This window comes from Diorhabda sublineata, chromosome 3 (assembly GCF_026230105.1).
Source record: "Diorhabda sublineata isolate icDioSubl1.1 chromosome 3, icDioSubl1.1, whole genome shotgun sequence".
Taxonomy (NCBI): domain Eukaryota; kingdom Metazoa; phylum Arthropoda; class Insecta; order Coleoptera; family Chrysomelidae; genus Diorhabda; species Diorhabda sublineata.
The window spans coordinates 6,028,709-6,054,510 of record NC_079476.1 but is presented as its reverse complement, the minus strand read 5'-3'; the positions used below and the strand labels follow the sequence as shown (position 1 = coordinate 6,054,510).

At 33.6% G+C, this 25,802-nt stretch overlaps 1 protein-coding gene across 3 annotated transcripts in view; it reads left to right on the top strand.

Annotated features, from left to right (window-relative positions):
• LOC130441594 (broad-complex core protein) overlaps positions 1-25,802 on the top strand; it is a 93,537-nt gene that overhangs the window by 18,085 nt on the left and 49,650 nt on the right. For all 3 annotated transcript variants that reach the window (XM_056775339.1, XM_056775341.1, XM_056775340.1), the window contains exon 3: positions 25,391-25,579. In XM_056775339.1, the coding sequence (XP_056631317.1) occupies positions 25,391-25,579 (189 nt within the window). The remainder of the gene's footprint in view (positions 1-25,390; positions 25,580-25,802) is intronic.

The window sequence follows — 25,802 nt, the reverse complement described above, 5'->3', positions numbered from 1 at the left end:
TACAGCATAACATCTGTAAACGAAAATTTAAGTGAAAATGCGTTTTTTATCATAATCAGTTCGTTTTAATTATAAGGATTATCTATTACAAATAACATTTCTTAATAACTCCATGAAAAATTTCATATTCCGATGAACTTGGTGAACATTATCAAAAAACTAGCTATTAAGAGAATAATGGATTCTAACTTTGATAATGTGGGTATAACATAATCAATTCTTGTTCAAAATCAATCAAAGCGTGTAATTAAAAATCCAATATTATGTGTCCCCAGAATTTAATAACAAAGTATTGTTATAGTTAACAATTATTCATTCAAATCAGTTGTGTTAACTATTATATTAAAAATTTTTCAATAATAAAATATTGAATGTTTCTACATACTCAATCCTCGAAAGTGCCACTTATGAAAAATTTATAGAGCCAATGAGTTTTCTGGGATTTCTGAGCTGAACACTCAAATAATGTAAATGAAATTCTCAGCTCTATTCGTTCTAATACAACTACAAATAATTTGGTTCAAGGCTTCTAAATATCTTTGAGATATAAACACCGAGGAAAATTTGTTTTCATACTGTACTGTAAAGTCGACTTCACGGTATTAATTTGAGTCCGGAAAAAAGCCGGTATCCTTGTACTTTTCAGTGCCCTTAAATTGTCACAATCCCGTTTGAAATAATTAGAAATAAAAAATCAATCAACATCAATAACTAAACTTTTATTCTAATTTTTTAATGTCAACAGTAATGGTGCAGCTAATGTGAACAGAAATATTTATTGTAGATATTATTGAATGTACTTCTTTATTTTCAATAATGCTGGAAGATGTGTGGTTTCGATTTAACACTTGTACAAAAGTTTCACCCCCTTGTATCATTCTTGCCATTTTCTTTTTGCTTTCGACGGATTCTTCCACATATTGTTCAGCCACTGATAACTCTTCCATCCACCATGTCGTTTTAAAACATTGATATCAGCCCCTGCGTTTGCTAACAAAGCGTTGATAAAGTCCTTCTGAAGCAATGTCCAGTGTACTTTCCTGGATGCTCAAGATTGAGGTATTCAACAATTTTTTAGGTGCCCCACCAACAGTGTATATCTTAGCTCTTTGACCTACGCATTTTCGTTGCCTGTAGCCCACCAAAAGTGCTTTTATGAAAGGTGTTTTCACAAATTTTTATATTTTCTGAGCACATCCAAATATTGCACCGCATTGCTGTTGATCACAGTAAAAACCCGTCGAACATATGTTTTTTTGTAATTAATACGAACCACTAACTGAGAACCAGTATCCTCTACATCGTCTTCTTATAAATTATAAATATCTTACCTACGACGATCTCCGGCAACTTTCACCAGTAAATAGTCTTTGTCTGGGACGTCCCTCATAAATGTTTCAACTTCTTCCTTTCTTAGCATTTTCTTCTGGTTAGGATGGTAGTCTACACTTAAAAAAGCTATTAACCATAATAATTGGTTTGACCATCGAGTATTTAGACTGTAATGAAAAGCTATTTGATGTTTTTTATTGAAAATTTATAAATCAGGAAAAAATTGGTTCAGTTGTTCCTGTTTTCGTCTGGCTACTTTCTAACTCAGTAGATCTGAGCCTATCAAATTCATTATTAAGCTGTAATAGTGCAAACTTACCTTCCCAATAAATCCGTTGGATAAATAGATATTATTGAGTGGCCAGCTATATCGCCAAACCTCATGTCGTTGGACTTTTCTCGTATAAAACAACGCCAACTGGCATTGCATAACACAATAAGGAATATGTCACTTCTAACTCCAAATAATAATCGAGATGAGTTATATAGTGAATAATAAGACCATTCATTTTAATACTTTTCACTTAAATATCATTATGTAATAATTTTCTTAATTCTTTAAAATACATAATATATTTTGAAAAATATAGAAATATACCAGTCAAATTAAAGAGTAGCTACAGTGCTTGACTTATAGTATATTCAAAATAAATAAAATTCAATTCAAAAGTTGATTTAAAATTTTCTAAAGTGAGGACATAAATAATTGTATTCCGTATAAGTAGTTTTTTCTTGGTGTTTATTGTTCAGAGAAATATATTCATAGGGAAATTCCATCATACACGATAACGTGCAAATCGTGAAATGTACAAAATTTTTTTTAACCGACTATTTCAGTTATTTTTTATTGGTTTATTTAATTCTAGAGTAAATTCTATATTTGTCCAAACCGGTGCGGTGTTTGAAAAATAGCGATGTAATGAACCTTCATCAAAACATTCCATTATTCAAAATATATTTTTTGTTTACAGATAACTTAGTAATAAAATATTTTTACTGGTTTTTCTGAGACACTAATAGTCAAAACATTTCTTGTTTTTTTAGTCGCAGGATTGTAGTATTTCTAACAAACAAGATATATCCGTGATAATACCTAAATTGTAAACCAAAAATATCTTCCTGGATAGTACGTATTTTTATTGCAACGGTTATACAAGTTGGAAATGGAAAAAATTGGGTAATCAGTCATAAAAGGCAAAAAACAGTATTAAATAACCAGCAATTATTATAGTTGTATTATGTATAAAGCCAAATGTGTATGTAATGTTGATGCCGAAGCAAGTTTCGATCATGTCTGATGTTCAGTGATATCTAAACTGGTGTTAAGGTGAATTAATATACTGACTTAAATATGACCAATCTTGAGCATAGAATGAAATTCTGATGATAAATGAAGATCCTCAAACGATCGATTGAACATAAAAAATACAGGAAAAATAATACAGGAAAGCTGTACAATATGAGTAATATCTTTTTTTTTCATAACTGTCCCGTCCATCTAATTTTTTTCAAATTTTATCCTTCTTCTTCCTCCATTGACATCTATTTCCTACATCTATCTTATGTGTTCATTTTAGATATTTTTTCTGCTTCAATAAAGTTTCAATTACTGTTATTTTTCACTTATCTGTTGATAAATTTTGTTTTAAATAGATGAATCTTTCGTCATTTCTTATTTACTTTTGTTTTTAGTGGACTGTGTATTATTAAATTTATAAATTATTTCTACTCATTTTCTTAAACGAGTTCATCATCCGATCAAAATTTCATTCCATTCAATTGATAATAATATGATAATAATAAGTTTCTGCTCACTAATTCCACAATTTCTGACATATTTCTCAATGCGTCTAGGAACAGTGCCATCCATTTTGGAGTCAATGTTAGAGATGAATTTGATCCTGAAGTTTGTTTATCTTGTTATATGCAGCAAAGCATTATCTTGCTATAGTATTGCTAATATTTCTTGAATATATCGATGTTCATCTATATTGTACCTTATGAATATAAAGTGTACCATAAATAATGACATTCGTACACTCAATATAAACATTAAGATCCACGACACTCGCCTTGTCTCCGTCTCACACCTTAAAAATCAATTTCTAGGATGTTTAGAGTTAAAGGAAACATCAATTGAGATCGATATAAGAAAATTTATAACCTTAACAACATTCTTCTCACTACTCTTTGATCTACCAGAAATTTCTTTGAACGACATTCCGGCTTCGAAAAGATCAACAATTTTACTAATCTCGATAACTTGCAGGTTGGGCATGGGCAATTGAAAATTTTTTGATAAACGTGTGCGTGCAATATTTTGAAAACAATTTAATATGAACTTGGTGTTATGGTTTCTATGTCTTTAATTATATTTTTCATCAAATGACGTGTATATTTCTTAAACATTCCTAATACTATCCATATCTAGTATCACTTGAGTAGATTATTTACAATAATTTATCCCCCCTTCACCTTTGTCAGAAAAATGAAGCTAAAATTTTACCCTCCTTCAATTCTTATAGACATAAGTAGCATTTGTAAATCTATAAATATTAAATATATTTAAGATAGAAGATTCTATTTTACTGACGCGACATTGAACGTATAAATATTCTTTTTCTTCCTCTTTCAATAGGACCAGGTCCTGTTCAATCCTGTACGCTTGACCCTCTTCTTGGATCTTCCTGAGAAGCTGATCTCACTTCTTTGGTGGTCTCTCTACAGGTCTGCGTGTGTTCGGTCTTTGAGTTTTAGCCCACTTTGCCCATCTGTCTTCTGGAATTCTTTCTACGTGATCCCTCCAGAATCTTTTTCGTGCCCTGACCCATCTCACCACATACTGTACGCCCAATACTTCTTGTATGTCATCACTCCTTATTCGGTCCCTGAGGGTGACTTCCTTGATGGTTCGCAAGGTTTACATCTCTGTGGCTCTCATTATTCTTTTGTTGTTGATGTCTCAGCTCTGCTTTCTGAGGCATAAATGAGAATAGGTCTCACACACGTTTTATAGATTCTGGTCTTGCTCTGTGAGCTCATCGCTTTGTTTCTCCACACTATATCTCTCAAACAGCCGCTGACTTTTGATGCTTTCATCGCTTGTGATCGTACCTCCTCTGTCAGGTTTCTTTTACTTATATTTACTCCAAGGTAATTGAATCTTGATACCTGCTGTACTATTCCACTATCGACTGACAATTTGCATCTAATAGGATTTTTTGATGTTACCATTGATTGTGTCTTGTTGACTGAGATAATCTTGTTTTGAATTTCTTGTTTTTAGTCGATGACATCCGAATCAATGATTCTAAGTTCTCAATAACTTTGGATGTTTTCTACTCACTTCATCCGATTTTTGTATGTCTACGTTGTTCTCATCGAGCCATACAAAATCTTTGTGATCAAATTTTTATCAGTTTATAAGCACGGTTTATAGCAAGGTTGCTACATTTATAGGTCTCTGTATCAATAAACGTGTTTGCATGTTTATGTATCTTCACAATGTAACATTTACTAGCTCACTGGAAGCATTATGAGTCCACAAATTTTGGATGATCGACGTGCTTCAATTTTAGCGACGAACAAAAATAAGTGTAGGGCATTTCCAGGAAATCAAATCATAAACTGTTTGTTCTCTTTTCACTGGTATTCGCAAGAATACTGTTGCATTTTCTTGCACGACAGTATAGTACAGTTTAAAATTCAAAGCGAGTTTTCAATTAGGAAGATCTTGCTCGAAACATATTTGGTATTATCACGATAGCTCTTAATTTCTCAGCTAACACATCTCCTGCATACTCGACACTAAATAGTCAAGAGGCAATATCAAACAAACGATTTCTCGACTAAGAGGGTCTAATTCTGCACTCTGCTTTGTTATAGGCAGGAGTATTGGTAGCTAAAACCTTGTATCAAGGTTACGTGACTTGAAGTGTAGTAAAACAAATACTATAACTTTGTGTGATAACGCATAATTTTATTTTGCACTTCATCAACCGTGATGCTTACCACTACCAGTTTAAGCTTGAAACTCTAAAGTTCGAGAAGCATTTCAAAGTCCTGAGCTTGAATATGAGTAGTAGATGAACTATGCTTCCCACTTCTAAGTCGCTGCGTGCAGTTTTTCCCCAATTCACTTAGATAACATCAAGTTACTTAGCTTCTAACTTACGCCACACATTTCGAACTTTGATATTTGTATGTGATTTTCCAAAAATTTGTGGTATAACATTGACTCTTCTACTTTAAACGACATCTTACGAAAATGAATAGCGTGCTGTAATTCCTTTACTCGATTCTAAGCGAGTACCTAAACTTTTTGATTATTTGTAGGATATATGTTCCTCACATGTCAACAAAAAATAAGCAAACCAAAGACATCCGCCACCTCCTACAGAGTTTACTTATTACTTACCCTCAATACTTCACTGGTTCTGTAGTTGAGAGAGAAACTATTCACCAAAGTTTCATAGTAATTTGATTATATCGTACTTGTCACTCATTGGGTTATTAGATTTTAAAACTTCATATTATTCTACATAAAATGGACTATAAAATGAAGAAAACTATGAAAAATTTATTTAATTTCATTTCATGGGAGTTTTCTAATTAAAATTCTCACTTGAAATTTCAAAAATATTTTCTTAAAATTCTATACGTCCATATAGTGAATTAAAATATAAAATTTTTTATTTAGTAGTCCGTACAAATAAAGTATTTCTGTGATGAGATTTACTATTATTATACTGCTGAACTATAACATATATTTTATTATAAACTGATCTGTTATTAAAAAAACATCAATAATTGATGTCATCGAGATCGGATACCTGCAAATATTGCGTTTTGTTTTATTTAAAGTTGATTGGGAGTAAAAATGAATTTGAGCGAAATAGAATACTAATTGAAAGCAAACTTCATCATTCAAAAGCAGAGCAGGCCTATCAGTTTCTGTCCGACGATACAAAATACTCCTAACTGTTTTAAGTGTAGATCTACAACATGTTCTCTTTTGTCCTACACTCACACATTCAAGTTTGTTTTACTAGCGACAACTTTCCAATTATAATTTGGCCATATACAACATGGGAACGGGAAAGGCAACAATGTGCTTGTGGAATGAAACTATAGCAAGGAGGGGATCTCAAGAAATAGCATCTTGTATTTTAAGATACTACACATATAATTTTTAACCGCTTCAAAATAGAGAGCAAAGAAAGTTAATTGTTTAGTCTGATCGGTGTGTGGGACAAAACAATAATTGGAAAATAATTTGTCTATATAATTATTTGCTTTTAAGTGGGTACTTCACAGAGGTACATCAAAAGTTCCTTTGCACTGGTCACAGTTTCTTACCATGTCACCGCGACTTTGTCCTTATTGAGAAAATCAAAAAACAGCAATCGTATATGTGCCTTCACAATGGAAGTAATAGCTGGTGCAAGGCTAAATAAGCCGTTTCAAATTTTCAACTTCAAAAATGTTGATACATTCGAAGAGAACCTGATCAAAAAAGGAAAGGCAAATTTTAAAATCACCAAGGTCATGTGGATTAGGCAGAGTATTGAGGACCCTAGATCAGTTTCAGGTCGGTCTAGTCTTAATATTTTGAAACCATTTGAAAGTTCTTTGGTTTTAAAACAGTTTCCATATCTGCCCTTTCCTTCAGCTACTCACCTCCCTAGATTGTATCATGCTTCATTACCCATAACAAAAGAAAAAAGAAAATCTAATGGTTATGTGTAAATTCATTCCAGTTGGTAATGAGTGGTCTATGTTTTTCTTGAACTATTTTTTTGCTAGAGAAAAACTATCAAACGAAAAAGGTTTATAATTAACAGTAAAGAAAACACCCACTTGCATTCGTTAAAACTATAATTTATTTGAAATATATCAATATTCAGAATATCCTACGGTGAGCCTAATAACAGCTTCCAATAGCTTCTATGGATCGAATCTTCTCTCGGTGCTATCCAATTCTTGAATTAACGCCGTTTTAATCTAATTTCGTAGCTGGCGCAGAGTTTCTAGCCTGAACGTTTTTCTGAAGTTCATCCCATAAATACTCGATAGGATTAAAGTCCACGCTACGCGCTGGCCAATTAATGGCGACATCCTGTAAATGAAAATGACTCAAAGAAAGACGTGATCTGCTTAAATTTCTTCAACGTATCTGGTCGCCGTTAATCTTTCTGCAACACCGCCAGTTTCCATGAAAACCAACTCGGTTTTGGTTATATTGGAATGCTGACCCAAACAATCCAGGAACCTCCTACAAACGTTTTCTTTTTTTACAACACTTTTATCCAAGTCTTCTGTCTTTACCATGCAGAAACACTCTCCTTTCCTATGAGAAGACAATGAAGCCCAATTTTTCATCAGTCCATTTAACGTGTTCTCTGGCAAATCGTATACCTACTCGGTACGATGGGGTTAATTTGAGGCCCACTAGTTGTTCTCTTTTTTCGTACTAAGCTAGCTGTCTTTAGTCTTCTTCTTAGCCACTTACAGTCACTACTCTAAGCTCTTCCGGAACCACGTCTTCGATTAAAGTTACCAATCTGTTATTAACGACGCTTCTCGCTGACTCTGGCTTCGTCGCAAAAGGGTGACGCTAATGTTATTAGCTTTAAGATTTCAGTATGAAAAATAGTTATGATAGTTGAGTTGGCAATAATTAGAAGACAAAGTAATACGAATCCGATTCTTCTTATGATCAAAACCAGGTCTACCCCGGTACCAGCGCTTCTATCATTAAATAAAGTGATTGAAACTGGAACAAGTAAATTATCTATAACTATTTTGATTGAAAGATCAAAATCAAATCGCGACCGGACGACTATCGGTTTAGCGTCCTATTTTTTGTAGATATCACTGCATTAGAAGTTTATTATCTGAATCATTGAGGTTTAGCGTCTCCATGTAGCTGGGTATTTCCACATACACTGTTAATTTGATCAAATACAGAATTAGTGTTAACACAGTGACACAATGAAAATTTGAATAGATTAAATAGTATTCAATTTACCAAAATAAACTGTTCAAATACTATCGAAACTGTTTATTTGTGATGAATACTTTGGAATAACAATTACGTCGAATCTACACATTATTTTACTTCTTTTTAATCATTGTTCTAATATGATAAAATACTGGGTACACTGTTCTATGAATTTTTAGCACGTATTCTAAAATAAGGTGTCTGCAATAATGACACATACAGTTATAGTTTTTCCAATATCAATTACAGAAGATAGTTATGCGAGGAATAATCAATATTTCATAAATACGCACGGCACTCATGTCAAATTCAGAAATGAAAAATAATGTTTACTCCCGGTATGAAATTCGGTAAACATCTAACAAACCGTCAGTCCACGTGGACTCATGATCTCCACTACCGAATTTCTAATAGACACATAACTTAACTAGATGAAACATGGTTTGACAGTCACGATGTAGTGAATTTCGGTTGGGCTGACAATAGTAAAAATTGCTGGTTGAATGGGCCATGTTGTAAAGGGAAACGCATTATCCCACCGGAAGCAAAGACAGTTTAATACCTAATGCTTTATTAATATTTTCTAAAACAATTGAAAACTTTGCAGCTGATTATCATGAAGATATGACAGCAGAATTATTTAAAAAGTGGTTTAATGAACAGCTTTTATCTAACATTCCAATACAGTCAATAATCGTTATAGACAACGCATGCTATCACTCACGGCAAATCCTTAAGATACTAATAATTGAAGTAACAAAGGACAAATTTTAGCATTTACATCTAAAAAAAATATTCCTATTTCTGTCAGCAATCGTAAAAAAGGCCCAACAATCAAATAATTGCTTACTGTTGTTAAAGGTCTAAAATTAGAGAAAATTTATTATATTGACAAGCTGTGCAAAGAACAGGATCATATTCTTCTTAGACTACCTCCCTACTATTGCATAATTAACCCTATTTAGGGCAAACGTAAAATCAGAATTACGAAAATGTAATCAGTCTCCAGAACTGAATAAAAAGGTTGTAAAGCTCGTAAACAAATTTCTAGCAGTAGATCGTAAAGAGCTTTGTAAAAACTGTGTTGAACATGTTATCAAAGAAGAAGATGATTATATGGTATCACCCTCTTTACAACCCTTCATAATTCAATCAAATGATGACTCTAGCTCAGACGATTCTGAGTACCATTATTATTTATAAATTACTCTGGAATTGATATGTTTTTTTCTCTTGTTTTATTTGCAAAGAATTTATTTTCTTTTATTATTTTTGCTTTGAAATTTCGTTTTCCAGAAAATAAAACGAATAAGGTACAAAAAGGTCTCAGTTCACGTTTAGTACTCTGTTTAAACCAAACGCACTTACAGGTAGGTACTTTTTACTCGTCCATTTACGTTTTATAATTTAATATTCAGTTGTAGCAAGTTAACGAGATGAAATAATGATTTTTTCTGAGTTCCAAGTAGGACTACTCCAATTTATAAAGATTCGATGGCCTTTTAACGAATAGTTTCTCGCATAACATATACATATTTTTAAAAGTATTTATAAAAATAATAAGTTCATAAAATGAGGTATCTACGTCTATAGTAGATCAAACAAAATTCTAGACAAGGGTTTTTATAATCTGCAATTGATATTGGAAGAGCTATAAAATAGAGTTCGACAGAGTCAAACTTCTCTATCGAATCATTGAAGTGATCATTATAGTTCAAAATTAAAATTTGATACTTGACTGGGCCATCTTTCAGTGTACTAATCACATCACGCTTAGTTGCCACCATTGAGCATTTGAACTGTATTTTTGTTGTTTTTAATAATTATAAACTAACGAAAGACATGCAATCCAAGAAATCCCATTAAAAAATATAAAAAATGGTTTTTGTTTATTTTGGCATAGGATCGTGAATATTTTAAATTAGAACATTCCTTGAATTTTTTATCAGGAGTGAATTATCCATAAGAATTGAGGTTTTTTTGGCACTAGTCTCCTTTTCTATAATACAAGCAATTTTTGAACATTAAAATTTTGAATTTTGATTCATGTTGATATTAAATTTGATAATCTGTATGTCGTTTTTAGAAAATTGTTGTAATGAAATTAAATTGGTATCCTATATTAGGCATATATTTGTGAATATAAGTAGATAAATCATCCTGTATGATTTTACTTCTTTTCTAGAACCGCAAAGTGAAATAACGGACGTTCGTTGTGACCATGCCTTTGAAAAAACTATAAATATTCTAATTGTGGTTGTGTATTGTCTGGAATAAAATCGTTGAACTCGAAAGGTGTGTGTTTTGCACAAGATGAGTCAACAAGGTCAGCCGCAATAATTATTTTTTAGTTGATTTGTTAGTTTGTTAACGAAACAAAATAAATATTTTGGTGAATAATAATAAGCAACGATTTGTATAATTGGAATAACTAATAAATAAATACAATTTTTAAGATTTCAAATAGAATTTTTTCGAATCTCAGCTTTCGTGAAATGTATGTCAAAATAAATAAGAAATATATTTAGTCACAAATAAGAATTTTCTTAAAAGTAAACGTGCATTAATAATGAGAAATGTTGTATAGAAGAAAAATATGATTACCAACAAAATAGTAAGTGGATATCAAATTCTTTATCGCTCGACCAATCACTGGATTGGACGAGAAGAACGGCATAACCAGAGTGTTTGGAATATAGTAGGAGTTTTAAATACCATCCATCCTCGAATCCTCATGCTATTTTTTCATTGGTTCCGATATTTTGGAATCATTGCGGAGGGTAGCCGCCCTTTTGGGATCTGTGGAATCATCTTTTTCGATGAATCACTCCACTTTAACTTTTGTTGGTTTAATCTTCAACATTTTATACCTTTATGCTAGCCTCCCTCACCATCCTGTTCTTTCTACACCACTCTATCGTTCACGATTGTCTCCAGTTACTCCTCCCTCCGCCGCAATATCCTGCATTACATGTTGTTCCCTGAGAGTTTTGGGTCGACCTCTTGGCCATTCTATGGCTGGTTTCCACTCTATTAACTTTCGTATTAGAGCCTCTTCGCGCTCTTTACAACCCTTAAAATTCAATCAAATGATGACTCTAGTTGAGACTAGTATTATCATTTATAAACATACTTTGGAATGGAAATGTTTTTTTTCTTTTGTTTTATTTGCAAATAATTAATTTTCTTTTATGGTTTTTGCTTTGAAATTTCGTTTCGCAGAAAAAAAACGAATAAAGTACAAAAAGGGCTCAGTTCACGTCTGGTATCCTCTTTAAACCAAACGCACTTACAGGTAGGTACATTTTACTCGTCTATTTACGTTTTATAATTTAATATTGAGTTGTAGCAAGTTAACGAGGTAAAATAATGATTTTTTCCAAGTTCCAAGTAGGACTACAATTAAGTGCATCTAAATAAGGGCGTATAATGCCGTCCAATTTGTATTAAATCGATTGACATTTAACAGTTAACTCCCTCCCCCGCTGCAATATCCTGCATCACATGTTGTTCCCTGAGTGTTTTGTTTCGACTTCTTGGCTGTTCTATGGCTGGTTTCCACTCTGTTAACTTCATTATAGCGTTCGGATATCTTCGTATATGTTAAAACCTCTATATCATCATCTTTCACCTCGTTTTTGATCTCGTGGCTTATCAACCTTCTTAAGTATCCTCCATCGGTCTTAATCGGTCCCAGTATTTTCCTTAGAATCCCTTTCTTCATTATTCGAAAATATTATGCATCCTTTCAAGACAGGCAAATTGTGTCAAATGTAGTGACTGGTCTAATTCCTGTTCTGTATGTTTTCAACTTTGTGTTCGGACTCAGCTCTTCACTCTTTAGAAACTTCACCAGTACGCTCTATACATTATTATTTACCTCATTATCACACCCAAATACTTCAAATCTTTGGAATTGATATCCTCCCAGAATGAAATCCCTCTCTTTATTTGTCCTTCTCTTAGCCACCAACACGTACTTTGTTTTTTGAAAATTGACCTCCAGCCCCATTTTAATGGCTCTTTCCACCAACTGTTCTATAAGTTTTTCTTATTCTTTGCCATAAATGCCAGGTCATCTGCATATTCTACTATCTACATACTGTTTTGAGATGAAGTTTCTGCCACATCAATCTCATCTATTTATTCAAGAAAATCGATTTGTAAAAGTTTTAATCTGTGCATGAGACATTACTTATTCATTTTTGAAGGTCGAATTTTGAGGAGAGTGGCCATTGGTGGTATCTTTGGCTCTTCGAAAGACAGTGCAACTACTTTTGCCAATATCAGATTTTCTCATAGTTGACAAGTTTGGTTACTTTTTTATAAGTTGTTGAACCAGCTCCATTTTCCCAAAATAAGCATACATTTTGTAGCTGAGCTATCGAGCTTCAATTTCCTCCCCAAATAAGTTCGTAAAACCTTCCATTTCCTATAAAAAATTTGAAAACTCGCCAAGAGCCCCAAAACAACTATAAAATTTGGTTAGGATAGCAGTTTAGTTAAGTGGACAGGCATGCTGGAAAACAAGGAGCTGCTATATATTTATAATTTAATGCTGGATTATACAATGTAATCTTGATAAGCCAACTAAATTTGATTCTGTAGAGCCTCTCATTCACAAAACTTATCAGCAAATAGAAATTTTGGCTTGGTTCAAGTACGGTTTCAGGTATTCCCATTGTCCCAACTTTTTCAATGTGGTTTTGAATTTTTTAGCTTCTGAAGGGTGAACTCTATTATGTTGAGCCATTGTCTCAATAAACAAAGCTAATTTTAGTTTTTAGAGGCTCTTTTTCACAAAATTGATTATCCCTCTCCCATACGTAAGTTTAGAGTACTTACAACAGTCAAGATTTTAAAAGAGGATTTCTGGCATTTTAGAGTTTTTTGTTAGGTTAGGAAAAATCATATTTAAGCTTCTTCGAAGGTAATTTCTGCTTTTTTTTTCATAAATTTACCTCTAAATTTCAAGTCTTTTTGAGTTTTGCGCTGTTATACACTGTTGAAAGAATCCAGTAAAACGAAATTCGCTTTTTGTTAGAGTAATTTTGAAATTAGGAAAAAATCACACAGAACTTTTTTGTAGGAAATTTGTTGAACTACATTTCTAATCCCTTCACTTTTTTCGAAATTTGGCATAGATTCCGAGTTATTTATATATAATTTAGCGGCCAAAATTTTGATGTTAACTTTTACTGTATCGATAGAGAACCGTGAGAACTACCTAAATCCAGAAAATCAGCGACATAACTAGTTTTCGTGGGTTTTGGGCTGTACTCACTGGACCAGTAGTGTCATTTTGGTTCTACCGCGTACATTCTGTGTTTCTAGTTTTAATTTAGTTTTTAGAAACATACCATTGTTCACAGATATATTCAGTGCAGTTGTCACTTTCTAAATTATATAATATAAATAGAAATGTCCTTAAATTTAGTATATTACCTTCTAAACAGATGAAAGAGGATGAAAAGGTCCTCTTTGTTTTTTTCCATCTCAAAATATTCAATCAAATTTTTAACTAATAACTAATTTTCCTACTCGTGATTTAAGATGATTTCCAGCCATTTCGTGAAAATAACTGTTAATTAATATATCGTTACAAGTATAATCAGGCATTTGTTTGACCAATTTCAAAAATTATATGGAAATTCACAAATTGTACAAAATTATAAACACTATTTACCACGTCTTACTGTAAAATTTCAAAAGTTCACAAATTAACGATTAATTATATACCAACTGATGTAAAATGGAATAAAAGTCAAATTAGTTCTTAAAAGAAATCAACGCAGTAAACAAAGCACACGTCAAATTCAACTCATAATGCTGTCAGATATTCACGTTACGTCAATTATCTTTTTTAATTTATTTATTTAATGTCGCATCAACTACAAGGTTATTAGCGATAAGTCAGTTGTTCACAATTTATGATACCGTTGAGTGTCTTTTAGATATTTGATTAAGTCTGCGGTATTACAATTATTGTTCATCAGAGCAACCATGGTGTTTGGGAAGTTGTTATCTTGTCTTTCGTTTTTGTACATTTGACAGTTCAACAATAAGTGCCACTGGCACTGTACTTTTGTTTTGATTGTCCCTTTATAGTCATTTGCTATCACTTCCCGTAAAATAGTTGCTTCGTTGTTATCTACTGCTTCTTTGGCACATTTGTCTGCATTTTCGTTTCCTGGGATTCCTGTGAGTGATGGGACCCAAATAATTGATACGTTTGCTGTGGTTTGGTGGATAAGGTGTAATTTGGCTTTAATAAGGATACTTAAAGGACGTTTAGGAAAAAGTTGTCAACTATATCGTTATCTCTTTTTATTATTACTACTGTCGATTTAAAGAAGGTATTACGCATGTCTTGTAATTGATCTTGTGAAGAAGACAATCGATTTTATATTGTTGTTTGATTTATTTTGATAGAGGAAAATATTATGTAGAAAATATGTGTTAGATAAATCGTAGATTGAGTCATGTCATGGAAGACCTCACGGTTTCCACTATATTTGTGTTGCAATAATGAAAGATGATAATATGAAATATTTGAAAATCAGTTATGTATAAGACAGTGGCTCGCTCATATCGGCTTATTTCGATACCAAAGAAAGGTAGTTGACAACCATTAGTTGACGACCATTAATAATTATAGGACCAGGATTATCTCCCAATTTTTCGTAGAAATAGATGGTCTTATATCCGAAAAAGTTATCAAGCGAGAGATTCTTTTCTTCACAACTTGATGAAATCATAAGTTTGTTGAAAATTTCTTCCAGAGCTGCTTCATTCTTTAGTCTAACAAAAGAAGTTTATAGCTGTCATAGTATGAGGTGCATAACAACCTCATTGGCTAATAGAGATACTATTGGGTTAGGGACAAAGTAATTTCGGTTTTGTAGTATAAAATGAAATACTTCTCTTAACGAAGAATAGTTTTTTATCAATAATATATTCACCATTCTGCTCAATGACCTTTGGTCATCTTTAAATCAGCTTCATGATTCCGCGCTCATAAAATTTCTGCTCCTTATCAGTAAAAAACTGAACCAGGTGCGATTGAAGGTCATCGTCATTTATGAAAGTTTGACTATTCAAAGAATTCTGCAAACTTCGAAATAAATGGTAATCAGATGGTGCCAGATCAGTGACGTATGGAGGAAGTGGCATCACTTCCCAGCCAAGCTCCAAGAGGTTCCCACGAATTACCAAAGATGTGTGATGCCCTGCATTATCATGGCATCAGCATTTGAATATTCTGGCCGTGTTTCTGTCATTGCTACATCCAGTTTCAGCTTGGAAGCAGCTCAAAAAATACAACACCTTTGTAATCCCACTAAACTGAGAGCATGAGCTTTTCTGTTGTTTTTTAGCTTTCGATGTCGTTTGTGCTGGTTCATCATGTTTGCTTCATGAACTATGTTACTGTACAAGACCCATTTTTCATCACCAGTGATGATTCTTTTCAAGAAAGTGTCGGTTTCATTTAGGGTTTAAGGTGCACATCGCAAATGTTGATTCTTTGTGTTGAATAAATTTCTTTCAATTCCGTGAGTTACCCAAATATCAAGCTTCTCAACTACCCAAAGACATTTTTGTGTACGATACATGTAGCCTCTTCGCAACCTCTGGAACAGTTATATGACGATGTAACCAGTATCAAGTGGCAAACGGCAAAGTGCAGCACTAACATAAGTTATTCACAAAATAAAGCAAGACTCTTATCAGTAAAAAGCGAAAATACTTAGTAACAAACCTTATGTATGACATTATGAGTGATAATTTCGTTATAGCAGTAAATTATATCGATGATTGTATATCTATAGAGCCTGATAGAACAAAAATTTGTGCTACTATTTGTTCCCAAGAGTCTAAGAGAAGAGGCTAGATATTTATCATACCAAATACTATGAATTTTAGACTAGAAGCTAATTATTAATAGAAACGAAATGAATATGGAACCAATATGAAACCAGTCTATTATTAGTTTTTATTATTTCGAAATTTTTCTCCATTCCACCGCTAAAAGGAGTGGTACTCTACACAGTCCATATTTATGGACAAAATTTCAATTATAAGATGATCGTGGATGAATGCAGCTTATTAGAAATGACATTCACAGATGATAAATTTCCAAGATATGATTTAGATACAATAAACAGCCGATGAAAATTAGTTGAAGCAGAATTTGAACTACTGCCAAATAACTGATAGTACATATGGATATTTAATTTTCCAGAAAAATGAATAGTTTGAGTAATTTAAATAATTCCAGATGCTGAACTTAGCTTTAATATCTTTATTTGTGAAATGAGTTAATTTCTCATTGTGTTGAATATTACGCACAACAAATATTTAACATTAGAATTCCAAATTGGTGATTCGACAGCTTATGAAAAAAATGTATATTCGTACACTTCACTGTGATTTTGATTGATGTGTATCAACCAAGTAGTATCATATGATTCTACGAATGCAAACCGCAATTAGTTTATACATAGATGTGGGAAAATATCATGTTATTTTTAAATGCTTCTCAAATAGGTAAATATCTCCAAGTTATTTATATTTAAAAATACAACTATTTAAATTTTGTCCATTGTAACTTACCGCAATCTACGAAACTAAAAATAAAATAAATTAGCTACATTATCGGTATATAAAAATATTTGAATTCAAGTTTCAGTGGTGGAGGGGTCTATATTATTTACAATATTCCAATAGAGAATGTTCATGATAAATTATTCAGTATGCCTTATTGAAACAAATATTCAATTGAATTCCCATATGTGGCTTTCCACGAAAGTAATTTATAACATCCTTCCATACAAATGTAGTAACTTTATCTATAGCTGTCTTCGTCCATTCTTCTTCTTCCATAACTCAATGTAGTTATATTTTGAGATTATTTAGAAAAATGGGATACTATATCTATGCCGATTTGTTGATACGTTTTGATACCAAGAAAAAATGGATGCTTTTGTTATTTAAGAAAAGTTTTATTCCATCACGATAATGCGCTTGCTCATTGGTCCGCTACAGTCGCAGAAACATTAGCCGATGTACTATTCACTTGATATGGCTCTTATAATCACTTTTTGTCTCCAAATCTGGAGAAATGGCTTGGTGGAAAGTAATTATCGACAGATACAGAGTTTATTGTAACAACAAACGCTTGTTTTGTAGCACTTCAGAAATATTTGTTTTCGGATGGTTTGAAACAATTGAAAACGCGCTGAAATCAGTATTTTGGAGTTAAAAGGTGGAGTATTCCACTGAAAAGTCACCAATCCATCGAACTGCACTCGGATAATCTCTTTGAAATCTCTTTGATTACTCCAGAGCTTTTCGGAAACTATAACCCGGGTTCAGATAGATCCGTCTATCAGCTAATTGCGGATCGCAACCCAGAACGACATTTAGATCAGTTTCCAAACGTCAAGTTTTGGTGGAATTTTCAAATTTAAAATATGATATACAAAAACTTTTGATTTTTATTACATTTTTATATTTATTTAATTTCATATAAAATATTCTAGATGTTTATTAATTGTTAGGCATTTAAGGAGAATAAATAATTTTAAAAGCTCAAAAAACAAATGATCTGTCCGCTGATCTAATTTACAAATTGGTTTACCAGGGGCAAAGGACCTCTTCATATGACTACGGTCCGATGAACTCTGATCAGTTTTCGAACAACAATGAAACGTGATCCCGGATAGTTTCCGAACATTCGGATCATGATTAAGTTAACCTGATCATAGGTTCCTAAAAACCCAGTGAACCTCTTTCACATAATAAGAAACCCATAACTATGCCAGTACGTTGTTGCAACATACTATTAGAATGACTCATCTATCATTATTCTCCCCGTGCTTTCTTAACAGAGTATATATAACAATAATTTTCACATCAACTGTATCAGTTATATTGAAATCATTCTAAATAAACGATAAGAACTACTGTTAAAATTATTTTCATATTTCAACACTAACCTAAGTCATTTATCTGTTAATTCGCAGACGGACTCTTATCTGTTTACAAAAACATTTCGAAAGTGGTCACGTTATCAATTTCTACGATTTGTTAATATATTAGAACTAAAATTTGCTTCGAAGTAACTACATTTTACAATTTGTTGTTTACAAAATATGAGTTATCTAAATCAAATGCATAATTTAAATTTCGTATCAAAGAAACATTGTTTTTCTACTTTTCTACATCATTGTAGATTATTTGAGGGTGTAGTTTGCTTTACAGCTACTCTACACCTATACCTAGAAGATATTTTTCACAAGACTTTACACCTTTTTGTTTTACTTCCAAAATACTTAGACACCTTCCAAAGGAGGCTATTTTTTGAGGTTATTATATCCCAATTACCTAGTGTTAGTACTACTCCTTCAAGATACTTAAGCCTTTTAGCAAAATATTATTCGAAAACGTAGATTCCATTTAGGAAAAATCACTTTTGAGATCACAGATTTTCTTTGTTTCCTATTAACTAGTTTACGGTCAAGATCCTTTTCTCTCAACTGATGTTCAGTTTGTGTCAATGTAATTTTTATTCTCTTACATTAAACATCTGCATTAAATTTATTAATTGCTTAAAGTATATGCGACACTTTGCGATAGAATGAGACACGATCAAAACAGTTTGCGGTGCACAGAAAGTGCGTCAAATCAGCAATCAAAAGTGTGCTCCAAAGTAACGCTTTTTGCAATCGGGTTCAAACAAAAGAGACGTTTTGGGCCCTGTTGCCTTAGATAACGACATTTTCCGATTTCAAAAGCACACACTTCTTGCGATCGAGTCCAATAAGAAATTAAATGAAAAGAGGCACTTTGCGATAGAATGAGACACCATCAAAACAGTTTGCGATGCACAGAAAGTGCGTCAAAGCAGCAATCAAAAGTGTGCTCCAAAGTAACGCTTTTTCCGATCGGGTTCAAACAAAAGAGACATTTTGGGCCCCGTTGCCCCAGAACACGACATCTTCCGATTTCAAAAGCACACACTTCTTGCGATCGTGTCCAATAAGAAATTAGATGAAAAGAGACACTTTACGATAGAACGAGACACCATCAAAACAGTTTGTGATGCACAGAAAGTGCGTCAAAGCAGCAATCAAAAGTGTGCTCCAAAGTAACGCTTTTTCCGATCGGGTTCAAACAAAAGAGACATTTTGGGCCCCGTTGCCCCAGAACACGACATCTTCCGATTTCAAAAGCACACACTTCTTGCGATCGTGTCCAATAAGAAATTAGATGAAAAGAGACACTTTACGATAGAATGAGACACCATCAAAACAGTTTGCGATGCACAGAAAGTGCGTCAAAGCAGCAATCAAAAGTGTGCTCCAAAGTAACGCTTTTTCCGATCGGGTTCAAACAAAAGAGACATTTTGGGCCCCGTTGCCCCAGAACACGACATCTTCCGATTTCAAAAGCACACACTTCTTGCGATCGTGTCCAATAAGAAATTAGATGAAAAGAGACACTTTACGATAGAATGAGACACCATCAAAACAGTTTGCGATGCACAGAAAGTGCGTCAAAGCAGCAATCAAAAGTGTGCTCCAAAGTAACGCTTTTTCCGATCGGGTTCAAACAAAAGAGACATTTTGGGCCCCGTTGCCCCAGAACACGACATCTTCCGATTTCAAAAGCACACACTTCTTGCGATCGTGTCCAATAAGAAATTAGATGAAAAGAGACACTTTACGATAGAATGAGACACCATCAAAACAGTTTGCGATGCACAGAAAGTGCGTCAAAGCAGCAATCAAAAGTGTGCTCCAAAGTAACGCTTTTTCCGATCGGGTTCAAACAAAAGAGACATTTTGGGCCCCGTTGCCCCAGAACACGACATCTTCCGATTTCAAAAGCACACACTTCTTGCGATCGTGTCCAATAAGAAATTAGATGAAAAGAGACACTTTGCGATAGAATGAGACACCATCAAAACAGTTTGCGATGCACAGAAAGTGCGTCAAAGCAGCAATCAAAAGTGTGCTCCAAAGTAACGTTTTTGCGATCGGGTTCAAACAAAGGAGACATTTTGGGCCCCGTTGCCCCAGAGCACGACATCTTCCGATTTCAAAAGCACACACTTCTTGCAATCGAGTCCAATAAGAAATTAAATGAAAAGTGAAACTTTCCGATAGAATGAGACACCATCAAAACAGTTTGTGATGCACAGAAAGTGCGTCAAATCAGCAATCAAAAGTGTGCTCCAAAGTAACGCTTTTTGCGATCGGGTTCAAACAAAGGAGACATTTTGGGCCCTGTTGCCTTAGAGAACGACATTTTCCGATTTCAAAAGCACACACTTCTTGCGATCGAGTCCATTAAGAAATTAAATGAAAAGAGACACTTTGCGATAGAATGAGACACCATCAAAACAGTTTGTGATGCACAGAAAGTGCGTCAAAGCAGCAATCAAAAGTGTGCTCCAAAGTAACGTTTTTGCGATCGGGTTCAAACAAAGGAGACATTTTGGGCCCCGTTGCCCCAGAGCACGACATCTTCCGATTTCAAAAGCACACACTTCTTGCAATCGAGTCCAATAAGAAATTAAATGAAAAGTGAAACTTTCCGATAGAATGAGACACCATCAAAACAGTTTGTGATGCACAGAAAGTGCGTCAAATCAGCAATCAAAAGTGTGCTCCAAAGTAACGCTTTTTGCGATCGGGTTCAAATAAAGGAGACATTTTGGGCCCCGTTACCTTCGAGCACGACATCTTCCGATATCAAAAATTTCAATTGCGTTCGTTTTTCAATAGAATGCGACGTCATCAGATGATCATTTTCCGAACGATTGCCTATAAAAACACAAAATGAGAGCTGTGAATCTTCTAGAAATCTTCTTCTTCTTATTCATTTTTAAGATCTCATGGTCTGTTAGTTATGCAGGTTCCTCTGTATCAGTTTTTGGGAGATGAACTGCCAGCTGTCCATCCATCTCTAAGGTGGTCTCTTTTCCCTTTCATCACTAAGATAAATCTATTTTATTCGTAGTTATAGGTGATGCTGGCGTCGATAAAACTTTCAATATCCTTTAAAAAAAATAATGTAAAATATAGATCTTATCGAAAGTTAGATATGCATAATCAAATGATTATTTTTAACTTCGAATCAAAGGACTTTTCCTTATAATTTCAAAACTAAGGTTACCAAAAAACAAAAGCGATATGATTCCAAATATAGAAATGTTGCAAATATCACTACTATTTGTTGATTTCCTGTCTGGTAAACTCGACAAATAATAACGAAACTGACCATACCATACGAAAAATTAGACGTAGTAGGACAAGAATAATGATATTGTTTTTAACTACGAGAAGTTGATTTTAAACCGACCCAGTATAACGATGATTATTTTTTGTTTACTTCAATATTTGTTTGTATATAAAAATCGATATACTCATAATAAACATGTGATCTTTCACGTATCCATCAGAAATTAGGAAATATTCGATAAATCAATTTAATAATTAACTTATATTCGGAAAAAGCCCGTTTTCTATTCGTTTCCTAAGAACTGTTTTCTTTGAATAATCCTTTGTTCCGGTTTAGATAAGTTTTCCTGCTTCACTCAGTATTTCCACGCTACAAAGTGTCCAGATTTGATATTTTATAGTGCCTTTCATCAAGTATTTTGATAGATGTTTACTCTTCTAACCCACAGAATTTGCACTCGTCTTTTGCAACAGTTTGAGTGTTCATCTAGCAAAAACAAGCTTGTCCAAATATTTTTTTCTTCCTACTGATGCTGATTCACAAAAGGATGTTTAAGTCAGTCCTTGTGCTAGTTTACTATCTATCTATTTTCCTTTTTGTTATTTCTATTAATTTCGTTGAGTATACTTGAACATTGTCGAACCAATTTGAAACTAATAATCAAAGTCCATTGCGTTTTAATCGTTGTTTGTCTATCCATCGTGATTATTATTTGCCATCTTTCCGATTTGATCAGATTTCCACGTGTAATAAGCTTGGAGTTTTTGTCAAGCTTTGAGAGTGTTCTCAGGCCCATATTTTCCTACGACAGTTTTTTTCTTTCAAACCGTCTGTGTATCATTTGGTAATTTTCTTGTCTCTACATCTATGATGTTCCTATTCTCCTATCCTGTGGCGTGCTTCATTATTACTCTTCAGTGACTAATGAGGAAGGACCTTTTTTCAGCAGAATCCCCTTCATACTCTATGAGTCGTTATTTCGAATACCCTTTTCAGCACTATATACAATAGCTTAGAGCTATAGCGACTCCAAAATATCTCTTCACTACTTCTATTATACATTTGCAGACCAGCCTCACAATTTTGGAGAGATTGTCTTTCGTTGTACGGAGGCTGATACTACTACCCCAAGTAATAGCCTATCAGGATATGATAAGGTGATACGAACAGCAAGTTTTTAGACAATCTAGTTATTCCAATGAACTAATTCTGGTTCATCGCGAATCAAAAAAATGAAGAGCTCTGCAAACAAACTTCTTGAAATTACATACGTGTCTTTAATTGGTATTGTTTATTATTTCCTAATAAATGCCACAAAAAAATTCAATTTCGCTGGAAGAGCTACCTGAATAGCTTATGATTTTTTCCACTATTATGACTCGAAGACGTTCAATTAATATTGGGTGCATTTGAAACCTCTCATCGAATTCATATAATGTGTGAAACTAGCAATTCACAAACTTGAAATAACTGCAAAACTAAAGTAAAACAACTGGTAAAAATTAAACATAATTGTAATATGACAAAAATTTATTATAAATAGGTACTCATCCGTATTCACAAGGCTACAAACATACAAAAAATTTGCTTGCAAACTTCCAATTTATTATTCACATAAGAAAAAATCATTTTTCATCATTATTATCCACCGTCTCACATAATTCTCAAAATTACTGCGATAATTGGTGAACTGAACATCCACCTTATTCGCCACGCTGGGTTCCCTCTGACCTTTGACTGTCCTCATATCTAAAATGCATGTAAATCGCTTATCATCGAATGAAGAGGTAATAGCAGCTCTGGAAAAACACTCATAAACAAAAAACTCAACTCAAGTCGCACGCATGCTCGGTAGGATTTAAGTCAGCGCTACAATAGCGCGCCAATCTTTCTCCAGGTTTTCTGTAAACTCGTCCTCTTCTATTACTACTATGCAGGAAAACTCTTCTTTCGTATGAGAAGACAATGAAGCTCCCTTAAGAGAACAGAACGGAGCCCCATTGTTCGTCAGTCCTATTAACATGTTCTCTGGCAAATCGTAAACGGGCTGCTCGGTGGGCTGGGGTTTAGTAACGGCCAGTAGCTAGTCTTTTCGTCCCCAGTTTAGCTTACTTAAGTATTTTTTTGACTGTTCAACCACTCACAGTCACACACCTCGAGTTTCTCTAAGCTCTTGTTGGAGTTGAGCAATAATGAGAGTCTAATTTTTCAGTGCTGATAATAAATAGGTCATATCTTTCGGATGTGTGGTGACGACGGTAAACTCTGGAAACAGCAGACCGACTCATTTTCAGCGCACTGAACACTTCTCACTGACACTGGCCTTGTCGCGATGGCGTGAACATTTAAGCGGCTCTAACACTTGTGTCCATGTTCGGGGTAGAATTCTCGTTTGTTGTTAACGAAGATGTGTAATTAGCACCACTGTAAATAAGCATGAAAAGTGTGGTTACCTATCATAATATTGCTGGACGGTATAAGTCAGGCAACAAATTTCGATTAAGAGAAAAAAATGCGGCGTCAAAATGGATTTATCGAGAGAAATTACAAGAGGGATTTGAAAAACGGATCATTGCGTTTACGGCAACGCTTCTCAATGGAGAAGCAGGTCTAGGGAAAAATATAATGCTGCCCGCAAAGAATTGCAAACTCTTCAATTGCAGTTCGGAGGTGACCAGCGATTGCAGGTGTTCCACGAGTCGATTTTTTTGCCCACGAATCTATATTCCTAGATTCTGCCAAGCTCTCACAGATATAGATTCCATAAATTAGAATATGGAAGGATTGTGATGAACTAAATGGAATACTGATGCTACAAAACCTAATGACGAAACTGAATAACCAGGAGTATAATGAAACGTGAAATTAAAGTGAAAGCAAATTAAAAAAAAATAATAATTGAAATTTGTTTAGTGCAGTAGCAAGTAGTTTTGAAAATAGAGAATAATTTTGATTTTATTCCACATTAAATTATATATGAATATTAAAAATTATCTATTGTAAATAAATAAACTGTTTTTGCATTGTTTGTTATAGAGTGCTACATGAGATAATTTTTATTTTCATACTTTATAAATAGATTTTATAGTCCTAAATCTAATGGATGCGATATAAGTTGTATGGAACATAAAATATTTAAAAATATCTGTATCTAGCCGTTCGATACAAAAAAATAGAAAAGTTAGTATCGCTTCTATTAAACAAAACGAACAATTTTAATAGAATTCTCACCTATACATAGACGTTACATCAAATCTTTATAAACTATTATAAAAATTGAATAAAAACTCAATAGTAAAGTACAAATGTAGATTATCCCTATTTGTTGGAATAGTACTTTTCTATCGCTATTTTGAAAATTGGTGGAAATAATCGTAGCTTGAGTGAGAGATAAATAACTACCACAAAAAAAATAAAGAAATTACAACCCAGCAGAAACTCTCAACACATTAGATCAACAAAAAACGAGATTCCAAAGAAAATCATAAAATTTTTCGAATGCCTTGCCCTTCCCGTCGCGCTTCTAAATTGTGGAAATTCCAAAATAAATTCATTAATCAGTTTACCAGCTCAACGCCACACTATATTTTCATTAAACCAAAATTATCGCCCCAATCCATACTCCTTGAATATTGTGGAAGATATGCTACGAGAAAACCATCTCTTTGTATTAAACACACCAATTCACCACTGAACAGAATATACAACACCACAAACAACCATATTCAAGATTAGGTGGACACTAAACATTTATCAAATTAGCTTTTATAGAATAAGATGTTTGATTTATAAATTGTCTTATTTCAGAGTACACCTTGTAAACACCCGGTGATAGTACTTCAAGATGTCGCTTGGACAGATTTGCATGCATTGGTCGAGTTCATTTATCACGGAGAAGTTAATGTACATCAACGTTCCCTCTCGTCATTCCTCAAAACGGCAGAAGTCCTCAGGGTTAGCGGTCTCACACAACAACACGGAGATGGTAGAGAACAGGTAAAGTCACTCGTAGATGCATTATACTTATCATATATCACCCAAGTCTAAATCTTGATCTTTATACTCCATTTATCCATATCCAGTAAATACAGAGTGATGTTAATAGTTGTTCTGCGGATCATCTTTATCCATTCAACGACATTTTTAAAGACGAAGTTTCGTTTCGTGTGTGTTCCGTAGAATTATTTCATGTCCCCAAACATATTCTGAATTAGTAGCA